This window comes from Nelumbo nucifera, chromosome 4 (genome assembly GCF_055504915.1).
Source record: "Nelumbo nucifera cultivar China Antique chromosome 4, China Antique-T2T, whole genome shotgun sequence".
Classification (NCBI taxonomy): Eukaryota; Viridiplantae; Streptophyta; class Magnoliopsida; order Proteales; family Nelumbonaceae; genus Nelumbo; species Nelumbo nucifera.
The window spans coordinates 20,067,202-20,088,290 of NC_142652.1; the positions used below are offsets into that span (position 1 = coordinate 20,067,202).

Sequence of the window (21,089 nt, forward strand, 5' to 3'; positions counted from 1 at the left end):
GCTCAAAAAACCAATATAAATCGCATTAATTTTGACGACCAATTAACGCTTTTTTCTTGTTCTACCAAAAAAAACATTTTTTTTCTTTTCTTTATTTTCCATTTTTTAGGATGATGTTTAAACTTTAAAAGGCTTGTATTAGACACTTAACAAAGTCTTCTTGGCTGAAATTTTTTAATAATAAATAAGATAATATTAATCAAAAATGTTTAACTTATTAACATAAAAATTAATTAGTATTATTTTGACTATTGTTTTCAATATAATGAGGTCTATGATTTGATCCCAATTAAATAATCAGTTCAAGACTGGTTCTAAGTGATTGTTTATTATTCATAATAGTATAGTTATAATTATTTTATTTTAAAAAATATAACCTAATTTATTATTGTATCTCTAAATAGGCATAAAAAATTGTATCTCCAAATGGCATTTTTAAATTTTGCCCCTGCAAAGGAGGGGCTTCCCCACTAGTTAATTTTGACGATCAATTAATGCTTTTTTCTTGTTCTACCAAAAAACATTTTTTTTCTTTTCTTTATTTTCCATTTTTAGGTTTATGTTTAAATTTTAAAAGGCTTGTATTAAACATTTAGCAAAGTCTTCTTGGCTGGAATTTACCCCATGAAGGTTCTTTTGGTTCCAAACCACATTGCTACATAGAAGACTCCTAAGCTGTTTAGACTTCTCTAGACAATTTAACTAGCACCTCTCTCTCCACATTTCACATGTCCTTGGCACACTTACAATATGCTTATTTAGTAATGCTCAGAGTGTGTCAGCCATATCCCAGCTCAGGAATTTTGGTGGGTATATACTAAATTGAGCTAACACTACTTTACTCAATATGCTTCCTTCCCTTAGAATAAGGTGCTAAATTTGTCCATGACCCAATAGTTGAGAATTGAGATGGTCACTAACAAGGAAACACAGGTGAACTACAAAGCTCTCTGCAGTCTGCAGTATGGCCAGGGCCACCTGTGCACCTTGCTCTGTCCCCACCCCTTAGTCCCCTCTAATGTATGTAATACCCAAAACAGGATAAGGTGCTAAATGCAAGATTAGAACGCAGTTGGATTCAAAGTTAAAACTATATAAGAACTCGTTGGAAATTTGGAATAAAAAGAATGTAAAACAAGGACTAAAAATTATATTACACCTCATCATTAAAAAAAAAAAAAAGCAAAAACAATATTAAAGGAGTAAATAGTGCAAAATTAAAATTAGTGACCAACAGATGTCAGACAAGATTGTGCAATTCTGGAATTTGGAAGTGCAAAAGCTTGATATTCATTACAAGTGTGGTGATCCAATGAGCTCGCTTTGAAATGCTCACTTTTTTTAAACCCCGGGCACCCTATAGCATATTTATCACTCATGGTCTCATGCCAAAAGATAGAAAATGTTCACAATTTCTTTCTCTGAAAATTCGAGCCAACAGATGAGAGACACTAGGTACTAGATACGAGCTCAATCATGTGACTACTACTATAGATAATTCTTTTACTGTATAAGATTACAACTGACCACGTTGGATTGAAGTAAACTGTAAACTCGGTAAATGACATGACCATTTTTTCCAAGCCATTAATAGTCACATCTATCAAGTAATCCACCTGCAAAAGACCGTCTTCAGTACGAATGCATGGGGCAGGGGAAAGCAGAGGCTATAATATAATATACAAAATTCATTATAGTTGACTAGTTGTCTTATTCCCACGCACTTTTTCTGCATGATTTTTCTATCTTTTATTATTCCTCATTTGACAGGGAAAGGGAGCTGATGGTTATCCTTTTATACGATTCATCAGATTCACATTCAGTTGGAGTTGGTCCACCAAGTCATCAATAAAACACTTTTTATATAATTGTGAGTGGGCTTCCTGTTGCATTATATACATTTGTTTGTTGTTAGAACTCCCATGAGTCTGGACTTCGGAGTCTGGACCACAGGCCTCAACACCAGCGCCCACGGCCATATATGTACTACACATGCTTTCTACTTTTCCTTTCTTAATTGTTTTATCTTTTAATGTCTCTTTCAGGTTATGATGAGTATTCTTTTAATATCACATTCCTCATGAATGAGATGACATGAGAGGCTCTGACACTGACATTGAGATCCACCTGAATCAGAGTACAGAAAAGAATGAGGAAAAAAAAGAAAAGAATCACTCCCCCATTCTAAATATCGGGAGTCAATCCTGGTACAATAAAAGCCGCTTGTCATTACTTGTCCCACGAAAGTGAAGCTGACAGAAAGATTAAAAAAGGACTTCTGGTACTTTCCCACAGACACAAGCAAAGGATCACGAATGACAGAAATCTCTATACATTTCTGACCACTTGCAGCCAAATAAATATGAAGTGAATTACACGTGATCCACCCATTTATGGTATTCTACCACAGTCCTTTTCTAGTGGGATGGATTCCCATGGAGAAGGAAAAGGGAGTTAAAAGAAAGTGAAAAAATACCGAGCTTTTAATTTTACCTGCACAAGGCTACTTTTTGTTGATTGATCAAAATTACCATATCCATTCTCCGTGGGACGATCAGGCGGTGGTCAGTTCTAGTTAAAAGCCCCGACCCTATGGATATAAGGACCCCCCCCCCCTTCTTCCCTCTGGAAGGAGGGGCAATTTGACCTGAAAATTAAGCCACCCCGTTTCCAGAAGACAACATGATCTGATCTGAAAATGGAGCCAATTACCATGATTTGTTTGGAGAAACAGATGGAGCAGCCGTTCAAACTTTACTCTTTTGGAAAATGATGGCCAACCCCAAGCTTCAAATTTTTCATAAGAATATACAAAGACCTATAATTATATCTTCTTCCCAAAAATGGCCTCTTGGTAAAAAGATCAGAGAGCCTCAGTTACTCAAGAGGAGCTGATCAAAAAACCCATTCTTGTCCTGCATCCTCTCTTCCATTCTTGTCACTTTCGTGTAAATTGGTGCCATCGTGCAAATGAGAAGAAAGAGACCACAAGTGCATGCAGGAATGGTGATCAATGATGAAAGGGGAAAGAATCAATTAATTAATGATCAAAGTGAAAGACATTGTACCCCCTCCGGAAGATTTCTAGGCATTGGATGAGCAGTAACATATCTTTGGGGGAAAGTTTTCTGTGCAGTTGATGCTGCATCAGAGGATGATGAGGTCTCTGCCCCATCGGCATGGCTCCGGCCATGGAACTTGGCAAAACGGTTGATGACAGAAAACCTCTCCATATCCTGGCAGTCCACTCTTAGATCTAAGATTGATGCTCTCTTGTCCAATCTGCATAATCACAAGAATTAAAATAATAAATAGGAGAAAAAGGAACCTGAAGGAATTCAAGAGAACCAACTTCACTTCCATGAATACTTGTTTAACCAATGCCTGATGCCTGATGAAAAATAAAAAATCTACTAAGGTTTAGCTTTAGGTTTCAGCCTTCTACAAAGCTTCTGCAGAATAAAAGTTAGAAACTTGAAATGTTGCTCCTACTCGTAACTGAAACTAATGACAGAGACCACCATAAACGGATAAATTCAATTCAAAGTATTATTGCTTTGGAGGACATGCATAGGGTGAATACACACACAATGTCAATAAGAATTAAAGTTTCATAAGAAATGCAGTTGACATCCAGTCTCAGTAGGCAGACTTCTACTTAATGAAGTTTATTGAACTCGACCGGAAGAGTCCAAGAATATCAATAAGCCAGCACATCATTTTTTGACCTTTATATAGACCTCTAAGAAATCCTAAAGTTCTCTTGAAAAAAAGGTTCTCCAAGCCTGATTTAACAAGTAATTATGAAGTCCAAAAGCAACTAACTTCACTAAAAAATCTAATAATTTTTTCATTCTGATTAGTTAAAGAAAACACAAAAGAAATTCACAAGGGAATGCATTTCTTAGCACACATTATATGTTCTAATATCCTCAAAACCAACCAAAGGTACAGGTCTAAAGGATCAAGAAGGTAATCCCCAATTGACAGTTTGTCAATTAATTCCACAGAGATAGATTGCCCAACCATTAGGCTTTAAAAGCTACAGAAACTGTTGAACTAAAAATGGGGCTGCAAATTCAGCACCTACTTAGATGAGAAATTTGAGGCTTTAAAAGCTACAGAATCTACTTTCATACGAAGATTGCATCCTCAATGGAGCAAGTGATCCAAGCTATAAAGTACCACCTAGTAAAATTATTACGATTCTAAACATACAGAATTGACAGGTCAATGAACCATAGCAAAACTCTCAACTTTCAAGCACGAGAAGGGATTACATGGCTAACCAACATCAACAATATGCAATCCCCAGAACTGACCTATTTTAAACCGTCTCATAATGGTATGTATGAGCAACCTTAGAACTAAATTTTCTCTGTCTGAAAAATATAAATGGCATAGACTACAGCCTTTTTCCAGGTAGAAGCATGTTGTCGGGATTAAATTTGCCGATTTCTGGTGTTGTGAACAATAAAGGGACCTTTATGGCTACCACATCAGGTCTGCATGTAAGAATTAAGATTTAAGACCATGACCATCCAATCTCTTTGGCATGGGCCATCCAGAAAATTTGCTCCTAGTATAGATAAGAACAAACTCCCATAAGACAATCTTACATAACACTTTTTCTCTTTATGGCATGATATATATTTCCATTTGCATCATGTTCAAATGCTACAAATGTTAGCATTTATGAGAACACCTTCTGTAGATAAACATTTAAAGGCAGATTCATATCTTAATTCATTGGCCATCTGTTAACTTCTTATCAAGTTGGCAATTCAATGATGCTAGTTTATTTATCAACCAAAAGAAAATGTTTCAGTTTATTCACTTGCAAATTTATCAATATGCATATGAAGCTTAAGACAAAATCTAGAGAGTGCATCCAGTGGTGTACAAGTATAAATGTATAATACTAAAAAAACTTAAAGAAGATGAATTGCAGTGTCACAGAAAATCATAAACAACAGCAATAACATCAAAACCGAAAAAGACTAGGAACAAAGAATATGGGACATAATGTGAACTAAAAATATGAAAATATAAGTGGATTATGGCATCATTAATAAGTTCCTTGAGGCACATTTGACATTCTGACCTAAAGAGTAACAAAACTGTTCCAGAAAGAAAAATAAGCATCCATAAATGCATACTCTGGAACTTGAGTTTTACCTAAATAAGTCATTCTCTAGTTTCCTTGCTCTGCCGATGAAGCCCTCCACAGCTTTAGAAAAATACTGATCACCAATTCGCTCAGAATTCTTTACCTTTTCAGATATCCTGGATAAAAAGGGAAAAGAGAAACTATATTCAGATGTAACTGCTTCTTCAACAAAAACCCACAACACATACAAGGAATGGATTTGCCAACTGGGAAGTGAGCTTTCCTGAATGACCAAGGAGTCTTACACATGACAAATTAGTTTGGAGCTCAAAAGGAATCTTCAACTACCCTCCCCACCGAAACAACTTGCCATTTGTGCAAAATAAGCCCTACTTCACCTGACTAGTGAACCTTTTTTCCATATAGGGAACAGCTTTGCTAATAAAGTTGTTTCTTTTATTGTTAACAGTTGATTTTTTAATATGAATAAAAGAATAACATGAAAAATAGAATGCTTATGCCCCTTTTGTTACACTAGCCTTGGCTACTCAACCCCAATTTCTTTGCTAATCAGGTTGTTTAGTGAGCTTCCTTGAAAAACCAAGGAACCTTACATGTGACAAATTATTACGGATCTCAAAAGTCTCTGACTACTTGTGCCAACAACCCCACCCTATAATCATGTTGGACGATATGGACAGTGGGATTGAAATATGTAGCCCAGATTGTCCCCATTCTGATGAATGGCTGGACATGGCAGAAAGAGCAGGTATATTCACATCCTTATTGTTAATTATGAAGCTGCAGAAGTAGTTCTTACGTATTCGCCTTGTCAGGGGGTGAACGTGAATCACTGCCTGAGGAAGAGATCAGGCTGCAAGCATCCCCTAGTGCCAACCTAGCAACATAGTATGTCACACTTTCATAGTTCAGAGTTACATCTGCAGAGAGAAGTGCTGCTGGTGCAGGGCGAAGAAGTTGTTGCAATAACTGTGTTGTCAATATAAGCCTTCTCCTTGGCCGAACCATTGGTTGTCCATCTTCAATCATTTCAGCTTCATCTTCCACCTACCATCAGGCATGCATCCATTGAAAACCATGCCAGATCTTGCAGATATTGAGGAGATATATTAAAAATAACTTAACTTACAGCCATTCAATTATGAACACACCTTTTCAATCAGCCGATTTGCAGCTTGTGCCCAGTCTAGTTCACATATGCTGTAAATAATGAAATAACTTGTACATTAAGAAACAGATATCGAAGGAATCAACCTCCTTAACAGGCCTTTATAAATAAGGTTAGAAATAAGATGATAAAGCACAATTAAAAAAAAAACAAAAAAAAACTACTGAAATAAATTTCTAATTATTATAACCACCTGGTATTTTGAAGTCTATGGGAACCTTGGGTAACTTCTTTTTGCCACGATTGGAGCTCCAATGTTACACTCTTACGCTTCTTTGGTCTCACAACAGCCAAACTTTGGTCACTGGCATCTGGAAGCACTATTTGAGGAGACAAGTGCTTGCTTGCAACCAAGGTGGTGGTTGTACTTTGCCAAATGCTACCAACCTGACTGGAATCAACCATACTCACTTGCTCTGTTGAAGCATGTGTAGGCAAACTCTCAGAAGGCTTTCCAAAAAAGAACTGCTGTGCAGCAGTCTTTGCAGTTTTCCATGCATCATACATTGGCAGCATCTGACCATTTTTGAAGGTTCCATATTGATCAAACCAGGAGGGTGCCATCTGTGGGCTAATCTGGGAATGTTCCCGTTTAGTAGATGCTATATTGAGATTATTAGAATGACTTTGGGAATCATTTCTACCAAATGTGACAATATCATGAGAAGATGCAGACTGGGAAGATGTATTGTTATTCTGATCATCTCTTGCCTCTGATGAAAAACTAAGCATTTTAGTATCTCCTGAAAAAGAGTTACGCCGAGCTGCTGAGTTCAGTTCATTGTCTACAGGATCCCTGAACACTGGATTGTATCCATATAATAATTGCTGCCCTGACTTAGAAGCTGCCTGTTGAGCATCCGCACCATAATCTGCTCCTTTCAATCTCTTCACAACCCTCATACTCGGGTCTGTCTCCACACCTTTCATGGCTTGCATTTGGTGCAGTAAGGAGTAGTTTTGATGCAGCATATGAGAGGCTTTCAGAGAACGACCAAAGGCTTCAATATCTTTGTTCAAAGCAGCAGGGTTCTGAAGGGGCGCATTGTCTGCCTGGGAAACCAAAACTGGATCTTTCCCATTCCTTCCTCTATCAACTTCTTGCTGATGTGGATGAGAGAACAATGACCCAGAAGCAAGAGACTTTGCATCTGAGAGTTGCTTAGCTTTGGACTCTGGCCCTTGAGACACAGGTGCTGTCTGTTGAGCCAGCCCAACCTTATCAGAGGTTATTTGCTTCCAGGGACTTTCTTTCCTTGGTTGATCTTCCACATGAGAAAAGCGTTGAGAAGTACTAGAACATGTACCAAATTCAGAAGAGCTATATCCTCCTCTCTTAGTATCTTGTTGACCTGGCTTTTGTGAAGTCCATGAAGATGTCTCCAGATTACTATTTGATGGATTGGACTGGAACACGTTAGGAGAAACCTTGTGAGATTGGCCACCTGATGAACGTTGATTCCATGCATTATGCAACATTGTTGAAAAGGACCCCTGCTGAGACATGTTTGATGTAATAGAAGGCTGAGAGACAGGCAGAGCCTCTGGAAATGGAACCTGTTGGCCTGAAACTCTTAGAGGCTGGGATGTATCTGCAGGAGGGGCAAGGTTGAAAGGTGACACCCTGCTAACTGCACCAGAACCTGATGATCGAGCAGATAGATCAGATACCATGCCATCATGAGAAGCATCTGCCTGTGTAAAATGGGAAGCAAGTCTATCAAAAGAGACATTAACAGACTGATCTTTGACTGCTTGCCCACTTGCACCAGACATCTGCTGATTCTGAAGATTTCTCGGATACGGCAAAGATGTAAAAGCTTTAGAGAAATTTTCTTGCATGTTCAAATGGGAGGTTTCATTGCTAGGTTGTCCTGAAACACTAGATTGGTTGTCCCAGTTTTCCCTCTGATTTATTTCATGAGAAAGAGGCAAAGACTGCACCGCAGTAGTTGGAGCCAACCGTGCCTGACCCTTCTCTCCCATCTCTGAATCAGCATGCTTTGAATTGAAATCATTAACTGTTTGTGAGGAATTCTGAGGGGAGAAAGCATGGTTTGCTACAGGCAGCCTTTGAGAAGGTGGGGCCAACCGCAAGCCAAATCCTTGAGAAGTAGAAGATTGATTGGACCGAAGATGAGAAATAGATTTGTCAGAAGCTTCTGCTTTAGGCATCTCAGCTGAGGGACTGCAGTCAGAAGAGTTTAAGGGCATCATGGCATTATGCTCCCTTGATTGGTCCACCTTATGGAGAAGCTCAAGCATATTTTGACTGCAATTGTCAAAATCATTTAAAAGTTAACAAAGTTGTCATATGCAATAATTGCAAGATGGTAAGATAAAATGCATCAGAGAGAAAAAGATAGAAAAATGACAGAAAAGTTGTTAAACATACAAAATAATAACCAAATCAGTAAATATAAATCTAAAGCCATTCATAAATTGTAGAAAAATAGACTGCCAAGGTCAGCATAGTTGAAACTTAGTCAGCTTAGAAGTTACACATAAATACCTCCAATGAAAGCTCTGACAACAGTTATTATGCCCAATTACTATGAGTAAGTTACTAAAGTTCAACAAAGGAGACTAATCTCAGGTCCTTATTTACCTTGTCTGAGCATTCCTGTTTGGAGCATAAAAAACAGTTGATCTGTCGAAGGAAGAAGATGCATTAGCCGCATAGCCAGGAAGAATTCCTCTAGAAGGTACATCATCTGGCCTTTTTATGTTTCCTTGAAAATCAGGTAACTGCCCCTGCAAACAGAAGACCATTTAGATTTGCTAGCCAAATCAGAAAATTTAAGAAAAGATGGTTACCAGTTACCAGAGTTATCCTAATTTTGAAAGTCCAACCTTTTCAGTATCAATGGCATTGTTAGGAATGTGACTAGCAAACTTTGACTGCCCAAAATATCCTTGTTCATGGCTTTTTAGTCCTCGAGTTACTTGCTGGGACAGGACTTGTGAATGTGTGACATTTTTCATGCTGTCAGCAGGTTCCATATTAATCCCCAAATTTCCCATTGGATGATACTGAAACCTGCGAAGACTAGGTGCTTTTCGACCAGCTGGACCTGATAACTTTTGGTTCACTCCAGCTGAAGAATGAGAATCACTTGAACTTAACCACACATTCTCTCTGACAGAACCTCCTGCAACAGGATGTTGGGATTGGCTAGAATTATTAGAAATCTCTTTCTGGTGGCAATTCTCTCGATTCTTTTCATATGATTCACCTGACACCCTGTCAGAGTTATTCATCAATGGTTCTGAAACACAAGGAATCTTGTTAAGTGATTGCTGGTAGTTTCCACCAGTTTCATTTCCTTTATATCTTGGAGAAGAATTAATGGTGGGCTTCCCATAATCAAACTGATGACTATTTAGGACATGTTGATCAACCTCCCGATTGCTTTTTCCAATGGTTGAATTTGGTATAGCAGTAAAATTGTTTGTATGAGAATCTCCTTGGTTGACCTGTTGAATACATGCTCCAGATTTTGACTGCTCTGGTCCACCAGTCAAATTAGGAAAGGAAATTGCCACAGGATTTCCATCAGCCTTCCAAATATCACCACTAGTATCTCTTTCAGACTGCATGGCTTTCTTACTGTCATTGCCCTGATAATTTTGTGCAATATTTTCGTTCTCACGAATTTTTAATGTAGTATCCCTACTGGTTGATAAGGATTCGTTTATATTCCATCCATTTGACTTGTTAAATGGATGGCCACCAATGTTATATGATGATATGCTCTGTTGATGGCTCCAAGAATCCTGCATGGTCTGACCATTTAATTCTGCACCTGCAGAATGTGCAGCACTCTCAGACTGACTGTAAAGATGACCAGCCCAAGCACCACCTGAAGAATTTTCCAAATGCATAAGCGGTTGAATTTGCTGACTACCTTCAGCAAGTGATCTTTGATGAGGACTTCGATCTAACCACTTGCTACCTTCTTTAGGAGACTGCTGAATTGATTCACGAGAAGAATCAAGTCGCATCCTTTCAGTCTGTTCAAAAGGAAATTTGATGCTTGATTGCTGAAAAACAGAAATATTACGACTACTAGGACTCACATTGGCATCATCAAACAACGGGAAAGGTCTTGAAGTTAAAGAAGATGCAGCCTGCAAGTTGTTATCAACCCAACTCTGCTGCTTCTCACTGTTATTAAATGCTCCTGGCTGATTTCCAGCTGACAGTTCAGTCTTTTGAAAATTCAGGCCACTCCATTCATCTTGCATCCCTGTGTCACCACTAGAAGTTTCTGCTACAGCGGACTGCATAAGGGCACTCCAGCTTCCGCTTTGAATGGAAGGAAAAACATTGACACAATTTGAACCTTCCATTGGACTCCCAAAGCCTACTGTGACCCTGCCAAAAGAACCATCACAAATATTGTCATCTGTACTGAACAAAATCTTCTCTTCTGTGGGATCTAAAGCAACAAAACCCTGAGAAGGGCCAGCTTGTGTTGTTGCTTTTTCCTGCAAGTTTCCTGAACAACCAGCTTGCTCCTGTCTCCCTTGGAATTCCTGCACTGGTGCAACCCTTGGCAGGGAATGCAACTGTTGGAAATTACCTGATACACCTTCACTACTCCCATGAATAGGAAAGTTCCCAAACAAATTCTTCCCTTGGAATCCCTGTTTTGAAACTCTAATGCCATCCTGCATGGAACCCTGGCCTGTAAATAAATCGCCCTGAAAGGAGCTACTAAAGGTTGATGTCTGCACTCCAGTCTTCTCTACTTGGTTACCACCTGCCTTGGTCAAAATATCAGCTGAATCATGAGAAATCCCTTGGAGATTAGAATACTGACTAAAATTTCCTCTTGAGCTAGCAATGGGAGTTCCATACAGAGACTGGTCAAGCTGTTGAGGAATGAACCCCATTGAACGCAGCCCCTGACCTTGCTCATTTGTGAACATGAGCCCATTAGAAAACCCTTGCAGAGGAGGTCCTGTGCGCTGCACAATGTTCATAGTACCAGCCATAAACATTTGAGAAGTACTTGGTGCTACTTTGGTTTCACCCCCAGTAAGTTCATTCGTCCACAAATAGTTGGATGGATCATGAATTTGAGTTCCATTGACCATAGTTGGTAGCTGATCAGCAGAAGTCTGTTTTGCAGAGAGATGATTCATCGAATTTTGTTGTCTTGCTTCATTAAGTTGCTGCTGCCTTTGAAGTTCTTGTAGTTGCTTCAACATGATCTGCTGTTGCCATAACTGCATGTCATTAAAACCAGGCTGCTGCCTCGGTTGAGGTTGCGGCATGCCTGGTTGTTGTCCCCTCATGAGCTGCAGTTGACCACCAAGCAAGTCAAAATTAATAGGAGCTTTAGCAGTTCCTGCCCTTTCTGAAATTCTGGTTATAGCAGAACTTTGTGCAGGAGCATTACTTTCTTGTGATTCAAGGAGAGAGACACCTCTTGATGCTAAACCATGCCAACCTGAGACAGTATCCTCTCCTTGAAACTGTTCCTGATTCTGCCTTGTATGGAAACCCTGATTTCCATGCATAACGCCATTCAGACTCAGCTGCTGGCTTCTAGATTGGGCTTTGGCAAAATCATGCCTGAGAGTTAATTGTGTAAGATTTGTGCCAAGTGGCACATGCAAAGACTGACTGTTGTTTCCACTCTCAGGATCTGCAAACACCAAAGCAACAAAAATAATAAAAATTGTGGACCAGGAAACATGTGAATTTCCACATAGGTGTTGCAAACTTATTTAGATATATTTTTCCTTTGTTGGAGTTAGAAAATGAACAAATGAAAAACAAAACAAAGAGGACCAGAATAGTCTAATGAAGACAACTAAATCATTAACTGTAAAAAAAAAAAAAAGAAAAGGAAAAGAAAAAATATGTGATGGAGAATCCAACCAAGCAAGAGATACCATCCACTAACATGATCAAAAGCATTGGTACCTGACTGTTGTATGTTGTAGTTCTTTGAATTGGAACTTGGAGGTGACCCTATCTGCCTTTGATGTCCAGCCCAGAGGTTGTTATTCAGAACCGTCCAATTCCCACCTCCAACCTGGAATTGCTGCTGCCCCTGTGACAAATTGTCTTGCTCAAAGAAATTATGTACCTTGTCTCTGGCTTCATTTCCGGGCATAGATAATCCAGATTACAAACTTCCAGCAGTCAATATTTGTCTCAGGTAAAAACCTACCTTAGAAGGTAGATAATGTGAAGCTCAAAACCTTTTTGTTCTTATAAGTCTAGCAAAGAGCAAATATCCAGGCAGTCAGACCACAGTAGTACCTAATTTATGTGGCTTAGTACTTCTTTGTACATATCAATGGGACTGCAAATGCTGTGCTCCGGACCCTCAAAACCTCATCCTGAATAACATAGGGGCAGATAATTAATGTCAAACAAATACTACATGCCAACTAGCATATTCCATGAAAAGTCGTATCGAGACAAATTGGTAAATTGTGAGACAATTGCAATTATCATATATCATATTATTCTAAGCACTTTCTTGAAATCTGGTGACTCAACTTCCTGAAGAAAAAAAAAGGATTGATGGTATTTTCGTAACAATGGTGATGCATTTTAGAAGTTATCCAAATATCCAATAATTTTGCATATCTTTAATATTTTACAAGTATGAATCCGTTTTACAACAAGATTTATATGCAACTAAGAAAATTGGTTAAAGGTCAAGTTTAAGGTCACCGTGTCATGACAAATTTTCTTCTATGCAACTTACAGAATTCTGTAGGTGCAGAAGATGTGTGCCAACTCCCAATACTAATAATAGGACGATTAAGTATAGAACTCAACCTACCATTGAGGGTTGTGTGCACATGTTTTTTCTTCATGAAGCAATCTCCCATCAAAAGATCAAAGAACAATCCTGCATGTAATGGGAAGAAAACCTCTCAACAAAAGATAGGAGTTGCTTTCATATTAAATTACCAAATCCAATATGTATTTGTAAAAAGGGAAAGGGAAAGAGGAGTAGGGGGAAAAAAAAGAAAAAGAAACATAGAAACCATGTCCCCACCATGGTTGTTAAGGGGTCAACTAGGTGACTGGGCAGCTAAGCACCCTTTTTTGGAGGGGGATGAGTTCTCTTAAAAAGGTGCCTGTCTGTGTAACAAAGTAACTGCCTAGATGACAAAAATTACAAGACAGGAACCTTATTTTAACTATATTACTATGGGGTGCACATTATATTTTTTTTATCAGATGGGGTGCACATTATTAGCATGTCCTTTGACGCATTTTATCATGTATTTATAATGTATGATTTTATTTTATGGTTCTACTGTTGAAAACCATAAATGCCAAAGGTTAGGTCTGTATCCAGCCCACCCTCCCAAGGCCCCAGGTAGCTGGGACCAATATTAGGTAATGGCCTTTTATTGAGAGAGAGAGAGAGAGAGCAAAACAAAATTTGAGGAGAGAGAATAAAGAAGAAAAGGAAAAAGGAGTTCTTTTTATTTTTCTTACTTTTTCCTGCAAACTCTCTTTCTCTCTCCCACATTAAACAGATGAAAACACTGCAGTCTGCTCTGCTTTGTCTCATGTTTTTCTTACATGGTTCTTAATTTTTTTCTATTAAAAAGTTATAGCCCTCTTTAGTTGCTAATAGTTTTTTTTACATGCAATTCTTCTATAAATACTTAACATAGCACTTTTTGTATGGTGAAGGTGGGATATGACCCCAACTCAATGGGAATTACATCAACAGACTTTACCAGCTAAGCTAGTTGGCACCCATTATATTGCAATGTTGCGTTTGAAATATCAAAATTAATATACTTAAAATGCTATTGTCTTTGGGTATGATGGTTTATCATTTTTATATGAAATTCATTGTTATTAACAAAGAAATTGATATTTTTTCAATTTGTTTGTTGGTCGGTATACAAAAATAGGAAATAACTTAGAATTTGGGTTTTCTCTTTGTCAAATTCCATTGCCTAGGCAATTAGATGCTTTGATGTTATCTTGAATTACTAACTATGATCCCCACCTCCCTCTCATGCCCCATTTATCAAAGTGGCAGCTACTAAAACCTAGATATCTAAAAAGAGTTCAATTTCTCAAGCCTCAAATCATCATAACTAACAGTTACAAGAATGGACCATAAAGCCAGAAAAAATGTCATGATTAAACAATGAAAATGGGTAAAAGACATAAACACGTCTCTGCAACAATGAAGTGCTTTTTCAGAAGCACACAGAAACATATGAGAGAATAGAAACATCTGACCCATGCAAGGAAAGCACAAAGTATGAATTTTAGGAAGTAGGATTCTATCTTGGCATAGTAGAGACACATCTTCAAGTTGGAATATCAACCTTGATGCAATTTATCAATATATATGTATCAACCTTGATGTAGGAAAACTGGAAGATGCTTTATTGACAAAGTTGAAAGCTCCATTATCATAACAGAACTTTGGATTATGGACCTGAGCCTTTGCTTGTTTCTGCAGTTTCTGGTTTTTATAGTGAGCATGTTAAGCGTTTCCATACGTACATACTGACTAACGAAATTATGTAACAGTACATTAATTTCCTATAGTTGAACGAAACGATTAAGGCATGAGACATTCGTACAGAGAAATGATTTGAAAGCTCCATTATCATAACAGAACTTTGGATTATGGACCTGAGCCTTGCTTGTTTCTGCAGTTTCTGGTTTTTATAGTGAGCATGTTAAGCGTTTCCATACGTACATACTGACTAACGAAATTATGTAACAGTACATTAATTTCCTATAGTTGAACGAAACGATTAAGGCATGAGACATTCGTACAGAGAAATGATGATCTTAACAGGTAAAATAATCCCATAAAAATGGCGGCATCCACATAAACAGGAAAAAGTGAACTCTAAGCTACTCAAAGGTGTCTTAATTAATGTACAAAATTAACAAAAAAGTGTTTCATTGGTGAAATTCAGGCACAAAAACAATAATCAAGTACAGAGAATATTCTTTCTATCTATCTCTCGTCCAAGTAAGTTCATGTAAAAGCAAGAAAGCCATACACTTCCTGCATTTATAACTCCTAATACGGCCCAATTCCCACGACCCAAATACAGATTCCACTCACAAAGTAGCTAAAAATTAAAATAACCCCGAGAATGCTAAAAGGAACATCAGAAAACTAAAACCTTCAAGGAACATACTTAATTACTAAGCCCCTGCAGCTCCAAAACCAATTGCAGCGGGATCGAAGAGGACATACACAATTCAGACTCCAATTCGAGATTGAGACGAGAAAAGAGACAAAACAAGAAAACGAGCTGGAATATAGATCCCACCCAGCTCAGAAACCAAAATCTCAGGGAACGAAGGTCCTAGGTCTAGAAATGGTGATCTGACGGGGATAATTAGGGTTTCTGTGAGGTTAGATGCGTACTTACTTGGTTGTTGAAGGTCTTCTAATGGATCGAAGTTCAACCTCTGTAATTTTGTTCGATTATACTGTAGTTAGGGTTTCCGTCAATGAAGAAGAAATGGCCCTCCTCTTTTTCGAGCTCTGCGAGAACGGGGTTTTTCAGACCAGGGCAAAGATAAAGTGATCGAAATAGTGCGAAAAATTCAACGAACTGAGAAACAATACATAGGTTTGGATCGAGCCTTAGGTTCGTACGTCGAGGCTAACTGGTTTGGAATCCGAACCTCGGCGTATTATTTAAATAAAAAGAAAATAAATAAAATAAAAATAAAAAATGACCGAAGTGGGTGCTAATTCGGTTCAATATTTCAATTTTCCGCAATTTGGGTTTGAAACAAAGATTAAAAAAAATAAATAAATAACCTTCCTACTTTTAGGCTTCCCTCTTCCCGCCGCCCAGTTTGGCAAATAGTGTGGTGATTCGATGCAATTGAGGGACGAGAATAAAGAGACGACGGACGGATGAACGCTCGCTATAATAGAAGGGGAGCGGGGAGGACAAACAACAGAAGAATTAATTGAACAACTAATCTGTGCAACTCTCGGATTCTTCGCCCCACAGATATAACAGTAGGACCCACATGAGCCATGAATGGAAATAACTAATAAGCATTACGTGACGAAGGTGAACGTGTCTTTTCCATGGGCTCCTCTCAATTTCTCATCTCAGGCAGGAAAATTCAAAATAGCACTGGGCGTGACGATCGTTACATGTTTGAAGATATGATGGCAAACAGCAACATCATGCAACTCGTGGGGTCTTTAAATGCATCCCATGTTGCTGTTCGTGCAACGAGGGTTTTTTGTTAACGAAGAGCTTGTGCAACTCTTCGCTTTCTTGGAAGTAAGGTGGAACCCACGTAAAAAGCATGTGCAATTTTCACGTTTTTTGGTTTGTAGTGTGTATTTTCATGAACATTGTATTATTTGGGGGAAGAATCGAAGGATACAAAATATTTTCTTATAATTACTTGGCTTAGGCTCGACCTTGCAGGAGAGTGTCTTTCGTATGTATTGGAAGATGAAGTCTATTCAGGATGGTTGTATGGTTGTGATTACGTCGGAAAAATTGTCAGAGTCAGTCACTTTGGGAATGATTGAGTGAACCACGGTGTCAATTCAGGCAATCCCCTAAACTTGGCGTGGTATCTTTAAACAGCCTTCTACGTAGCTGGACATGCTTGGTTGTCGAACTTTAAATCTATCGTTGACTTGATTCACCATGAATTGGGAGTCGCGTAAAACCTTAACATGCCTCGCAATGTTCAATCTCTTATGAATTTAACATACATATGCAAAAAAGTTCTCAAAGTGTAGTTGAATGTTATGTAAGAAAATTTGTTGATTGCAAGAGATCCGGGCTCATTTATATCAAGCTACATTAATTGTATAATGTTTCATCAATGTAGTTGAATGAAATTGACTCGGACAATTTTCAAATGAATTAAAAAAAGAAAAAGAAAATGATGCTATGTTGCATTATAAGAGTTGCACAAATAGAAAAATTTAGAGGTGTAAATCGAGCCAGACCAGGGCTCGGCATGACAGTCTGTGGGTCGTGCCAGGCCCGGCACAATCGTGTGGGTCATGCTAGGCCTGTAGTTTTAGGTCTACGAGCCGGGTTAAGCCTACCCGACCCACAAACCTAATATAATAAACGGATTGCATTCGAATTGGATCAAGCAATATCCAAATTCAAATCTAATTAGAAAATACGATATTCGAATTCCATTCGATATCTAACGGACATTAAAAATTAATATTCAAATTTGAATCCGATTAAATATTTGAATATTCGATTTGATTCGAATTCGATTAATTAATTATTTTAGGTAATTAATAAATATTTTATTTATATAAAGTCTATAAATATATACATTATTTATATAATTTAATTATTCTATATAAAAATTATATAAGATATTTAAATATTTTATATATTATATATAAGAATTAAATAATCGATAAAATCCATTTATTTATCGAATCAAATCAGGTCATATATGAATTCGAATCCAATTAACTATTCGGTATGAATAGGATATCCGAATTCAACCGATTAGATATTCAAATTATTCGAATTCGATACGATTATAACGAATTTCGAATTTGAAATCGGATTTTCGAACACCGTTGACACTCCTAAATAAAATAAACAATTATTTTCAATTTTATTATACTAACTTATTTAATTATTGTATATATAAGCAATTGTATAATCAAAATTCATATAAAATTAAAATTTTAAGTTTTTTTCAGTTTTTTTAAATAAATAGCTTTGGCTTGGTCCACGTCCTGGCCTGGCCCAAGGCTTGGCCCATGGACCAACCCAGCCTACGGCACGGCACAGCACGGGCTCACGCAGGCTTAGACCGTGGGTCGTGCCGAGCCAATCCCCCAAGTTACCCTAGGGAAGGGCAGCACAGACCAAGACGGCCCACAAGCTGGCTTAGCACAGCCCACACCTTGAACAGCCTATTTTACATGATTACATCTCTAGAAAAATTGGACTAACTAATAACAAAACAATGTTAGGTGAATCTACATCTGCGCCCCACATCATATCCCAACCGTGTATTGAAAACATCTCCCACTGACAACTTCGGGAGATGCTCCCAGTGCATGCTGACATGTGCATGTGAGACGCCCTCAGTGGGGCGCAGATGTGATCTCATGTTAGACACATCATTATTTTGTGTCACTTATCATTAACACATGAAAAATGGGTTTGCACATGTTACTTCATTAAGCACATTTATTGATAATCCACTAGTAATAAAACAATGTTAGGGGATCTCTTGTTTTCACATTCTCTATTATTTATTCAGAATCATATATGAAAAAGAGTTCAATTATGATATGAGAAAGACATAATAGTAAAAAGAACTTACAATCAATCAATCAGTATCACAAAAAAGAGATGACCAATCAAGTATTATTCATCAAAATTCAAAAGGGGTGCTTTGATTGGACAACCTCTTTCAATACCACATATTGTTTTCTTGTAACCTAGATTTTCCCGTGGAAAAAGAATAAGATTTCTTTTAGATTTATATGTAGGAAGTGGAACACAAATAAATTAATGTTATTGCACAATGCAGTATTTAGAGGTGAGGAAATATTACACATTGAAAGTTACATTTTTGCACCTCCCTCTCTCTCAATCCGAATTACTATTATTTTAGGGTTTTTTTTTTCAAAAATTATTCAACTTTGCTAAATTTGTAGGGATAAGTAGACTGTATTCCCTCAGAAATCTGAAAATACAGCTACCTCTTAATCTACTAGTAGCCCCCCTATAAATCGTATCTTGCCCATGGATTTGGCATCAATCCACCCCTAGGGTGAAGTTAAGATTTCTAAGGGTGGACTGAACAGTTAAAACCCTAAATTTTTATAAAAGGTTTCATTGTATCCCGAAAAATGAATTTGCCTAAGTGAGGGCAAAATACATTTTAAATGCAATGTCTTTACATACTCTTTAAGGCTTCAATATCTCTTGCTAAAACCAATTTCCTAATAAATTTTGTAATGTGCCTATAAGAGATTCAAAGCACTGTTACATATTGTATTACATACCAATTTTCGAAATGGGCAATATGTGTAGTATCGATTTTCAGTGAAATAAATGGAAACTTGTTACTAATAGATTCAAGATTTATAAACCTATCATTTATTAGAATATTCTTCTACTTTCACTCTTTCTTTCTTACTTGATTGGCCTATGATTTATTGCTTTTACATTTAGGATTTTTTTTTTTTTTTGCATAATTTGTTTTCCCATTTGGGGGCTTGGTTTATTTTATTTGTGAAAAAAATGGTATAACTTGATTATAATTTCTAAGGTTGTTTATGAAACTTAGAGGAGGCATTAAGCCTTTTTTTTAGTTGTACTATTTTTCATTAAACTTAAAATACAAAGCCTTAATAAAGATTTTCCAATATACAGCTCCAACTACTTCAGTATCGTCGTCAATTCGTCATTGCTTTCTCCATTGTCAAGTTTCCGTCAATGTAATGACTACACTTTTCTGGTTGCTTGAAGCCATTGTCAATGACTTCATCCATCTTATTTTTTTTCACTCTCTTTCTCAACTACAGATAACTCCACTCCCCTGGTGCCAATTTGGGGATTGGGTCCCACCTTACCACTGGCCATGTCATGTGATGTAATGGACTAATGGTCGTTAGATCAGTAATACAAATGAGGGAACTATTATTCAAGACAACTCAAGGTCGAGTTTGTTCCTACTTTCAATTAGGGCTACAATTTGGATGGGCTGAGGTTAAGCATTTGCTAAAAATTAAATAGGCCTAGCCTGAGAGAGGGTCCAAGCCTGATTCAATGCATGGTTTTGAAAACTGGATTGGACTGAAAAAAGACAAAAGAAAAAAAAAATGGTCATTAGGTAATCGATTCTGTTTCACCATAAAATTGCTTTTTAGTTAAAACCATTAATTTGGTCAGCGATTCGTCGACTTGGACAACAATTTTTGGCCTTTTTTTTTCAAGTCAGAACATGCTATCCACTTGAACCAGATGGTTTGACTATTCAACCCAGGAATGGGAGTAAATAGGTAAAAATGGTGACTAAATGGACATAAAATCATGCAAAGTGAGCTGGGCAACTTATCAAGAGTGAATATACCAGTGTTCTGTACACATAGGACCAACACCTTATGTATATAACAGGTTGCCCAACCCGCTGTGTATGATCTTGTCTCTATTTAATCCAAATTTGTAAGAATCATGTGCATTATTTTTGCTCTAACTAACAAAATGACAAATAAAATATGGTGAAATCAACAGTAATCTCCTCCATGTTTCTCAAGAGAATCACAAATCCCAGTCTTATAACCAATCAACCAGCATTATAAAAGTAGTAGCCAATTATGCATTCATGTGGGCTTTCATGGGTTTTTTATGCCAAGTCCTTTCGGTATAATGTCTTTTGAACATCATAGATTTTTCCATTTCTAGAAAGCATGTTTAAACAAATGGAAAAGAGGAGTTGTATTAGTGCACGTCTGTTTCGCAGAGCACCCTTTCGATTTAATGACATTGTAGGCATGACGACAATGGAAACAAAAATCCAATTTATGCTATATTGAATTTATTTACATTGATGATATGATCATGTTTTATTGGAATTCAGTGTTGCAGCTATGCGCACAACCAAGGTTTTTAAAATTTTGGGTGGAACAGTCCAACAGTTCGAATCGAATGGATGGCCTATTTTAACAAAAGATAAAAAAATTAAAAAATAAAAAACAATCAAACTGTTAGACGATTCGACCACCCAGGTCAATAATTTAATTAACATATTAACCAAATCAATGATTTTTGACA

The 21,089-nt window shown here is 37.4% G+C and overlaps 1 protein-coding gene across 9 annotated transcripts; it reads right to left on the bottom strand.

The window, feature by feature from the left end:
• Positions 1–1,194: 1,194 nt before the first annotated feature.
• LOC104597970 (uncharacterized) lies at positions 1,195–15,876 on the bottom strand. Of its 9 annotated transcripts, XM_088903958.1 has the most exons (12): positions 15,705–15,871; positions 13,112–13,180; positions 12,238–12,659; positions 11,708–11,956; positions 9,153–11,606; positions 8,908–9,053; positions 6,493–8,571; positions 6,283–6,331; positions 5,931–6,178; positions 5,179–5,286; positions 3,069–3,282; positions 1,195–1,616 (listed from the first exon to the last, which is right to left on the bottom strand). In XM_088903958.1, the coding sequence occupies exons 5-12, from the start codon at positions 11,601–11,603 to the stop codon at positions 1,452–1,454; spliced, it is 5,460 nt and encodes a 1,819-aa protein (XP_088760084.1). In that variant the 5' UTR covers positions 11,604–11,606; positions 11,708–11,956; positions 12,238–12,659; positions 13,112–13,180; positions 15,705–15,871; the 3' UTR covers positions 1,195–1,451. The 9 variants fall into 9 exon arrangements, with proteins under 9 accessions (XP_088760084.1, XP_088760080.1, XP_088760082.1 ...); XM_088903954.1 differs by having other exon boundaries at positions 9,153–11,956; positions 15,705–15,875; XM_088903956.1 differs by having other exon boundaries at positions 9,153–11,956; positions 15,701–15,875.
• Positions 15,877–21,089: the final 5,213 nt, after the last annotated feature.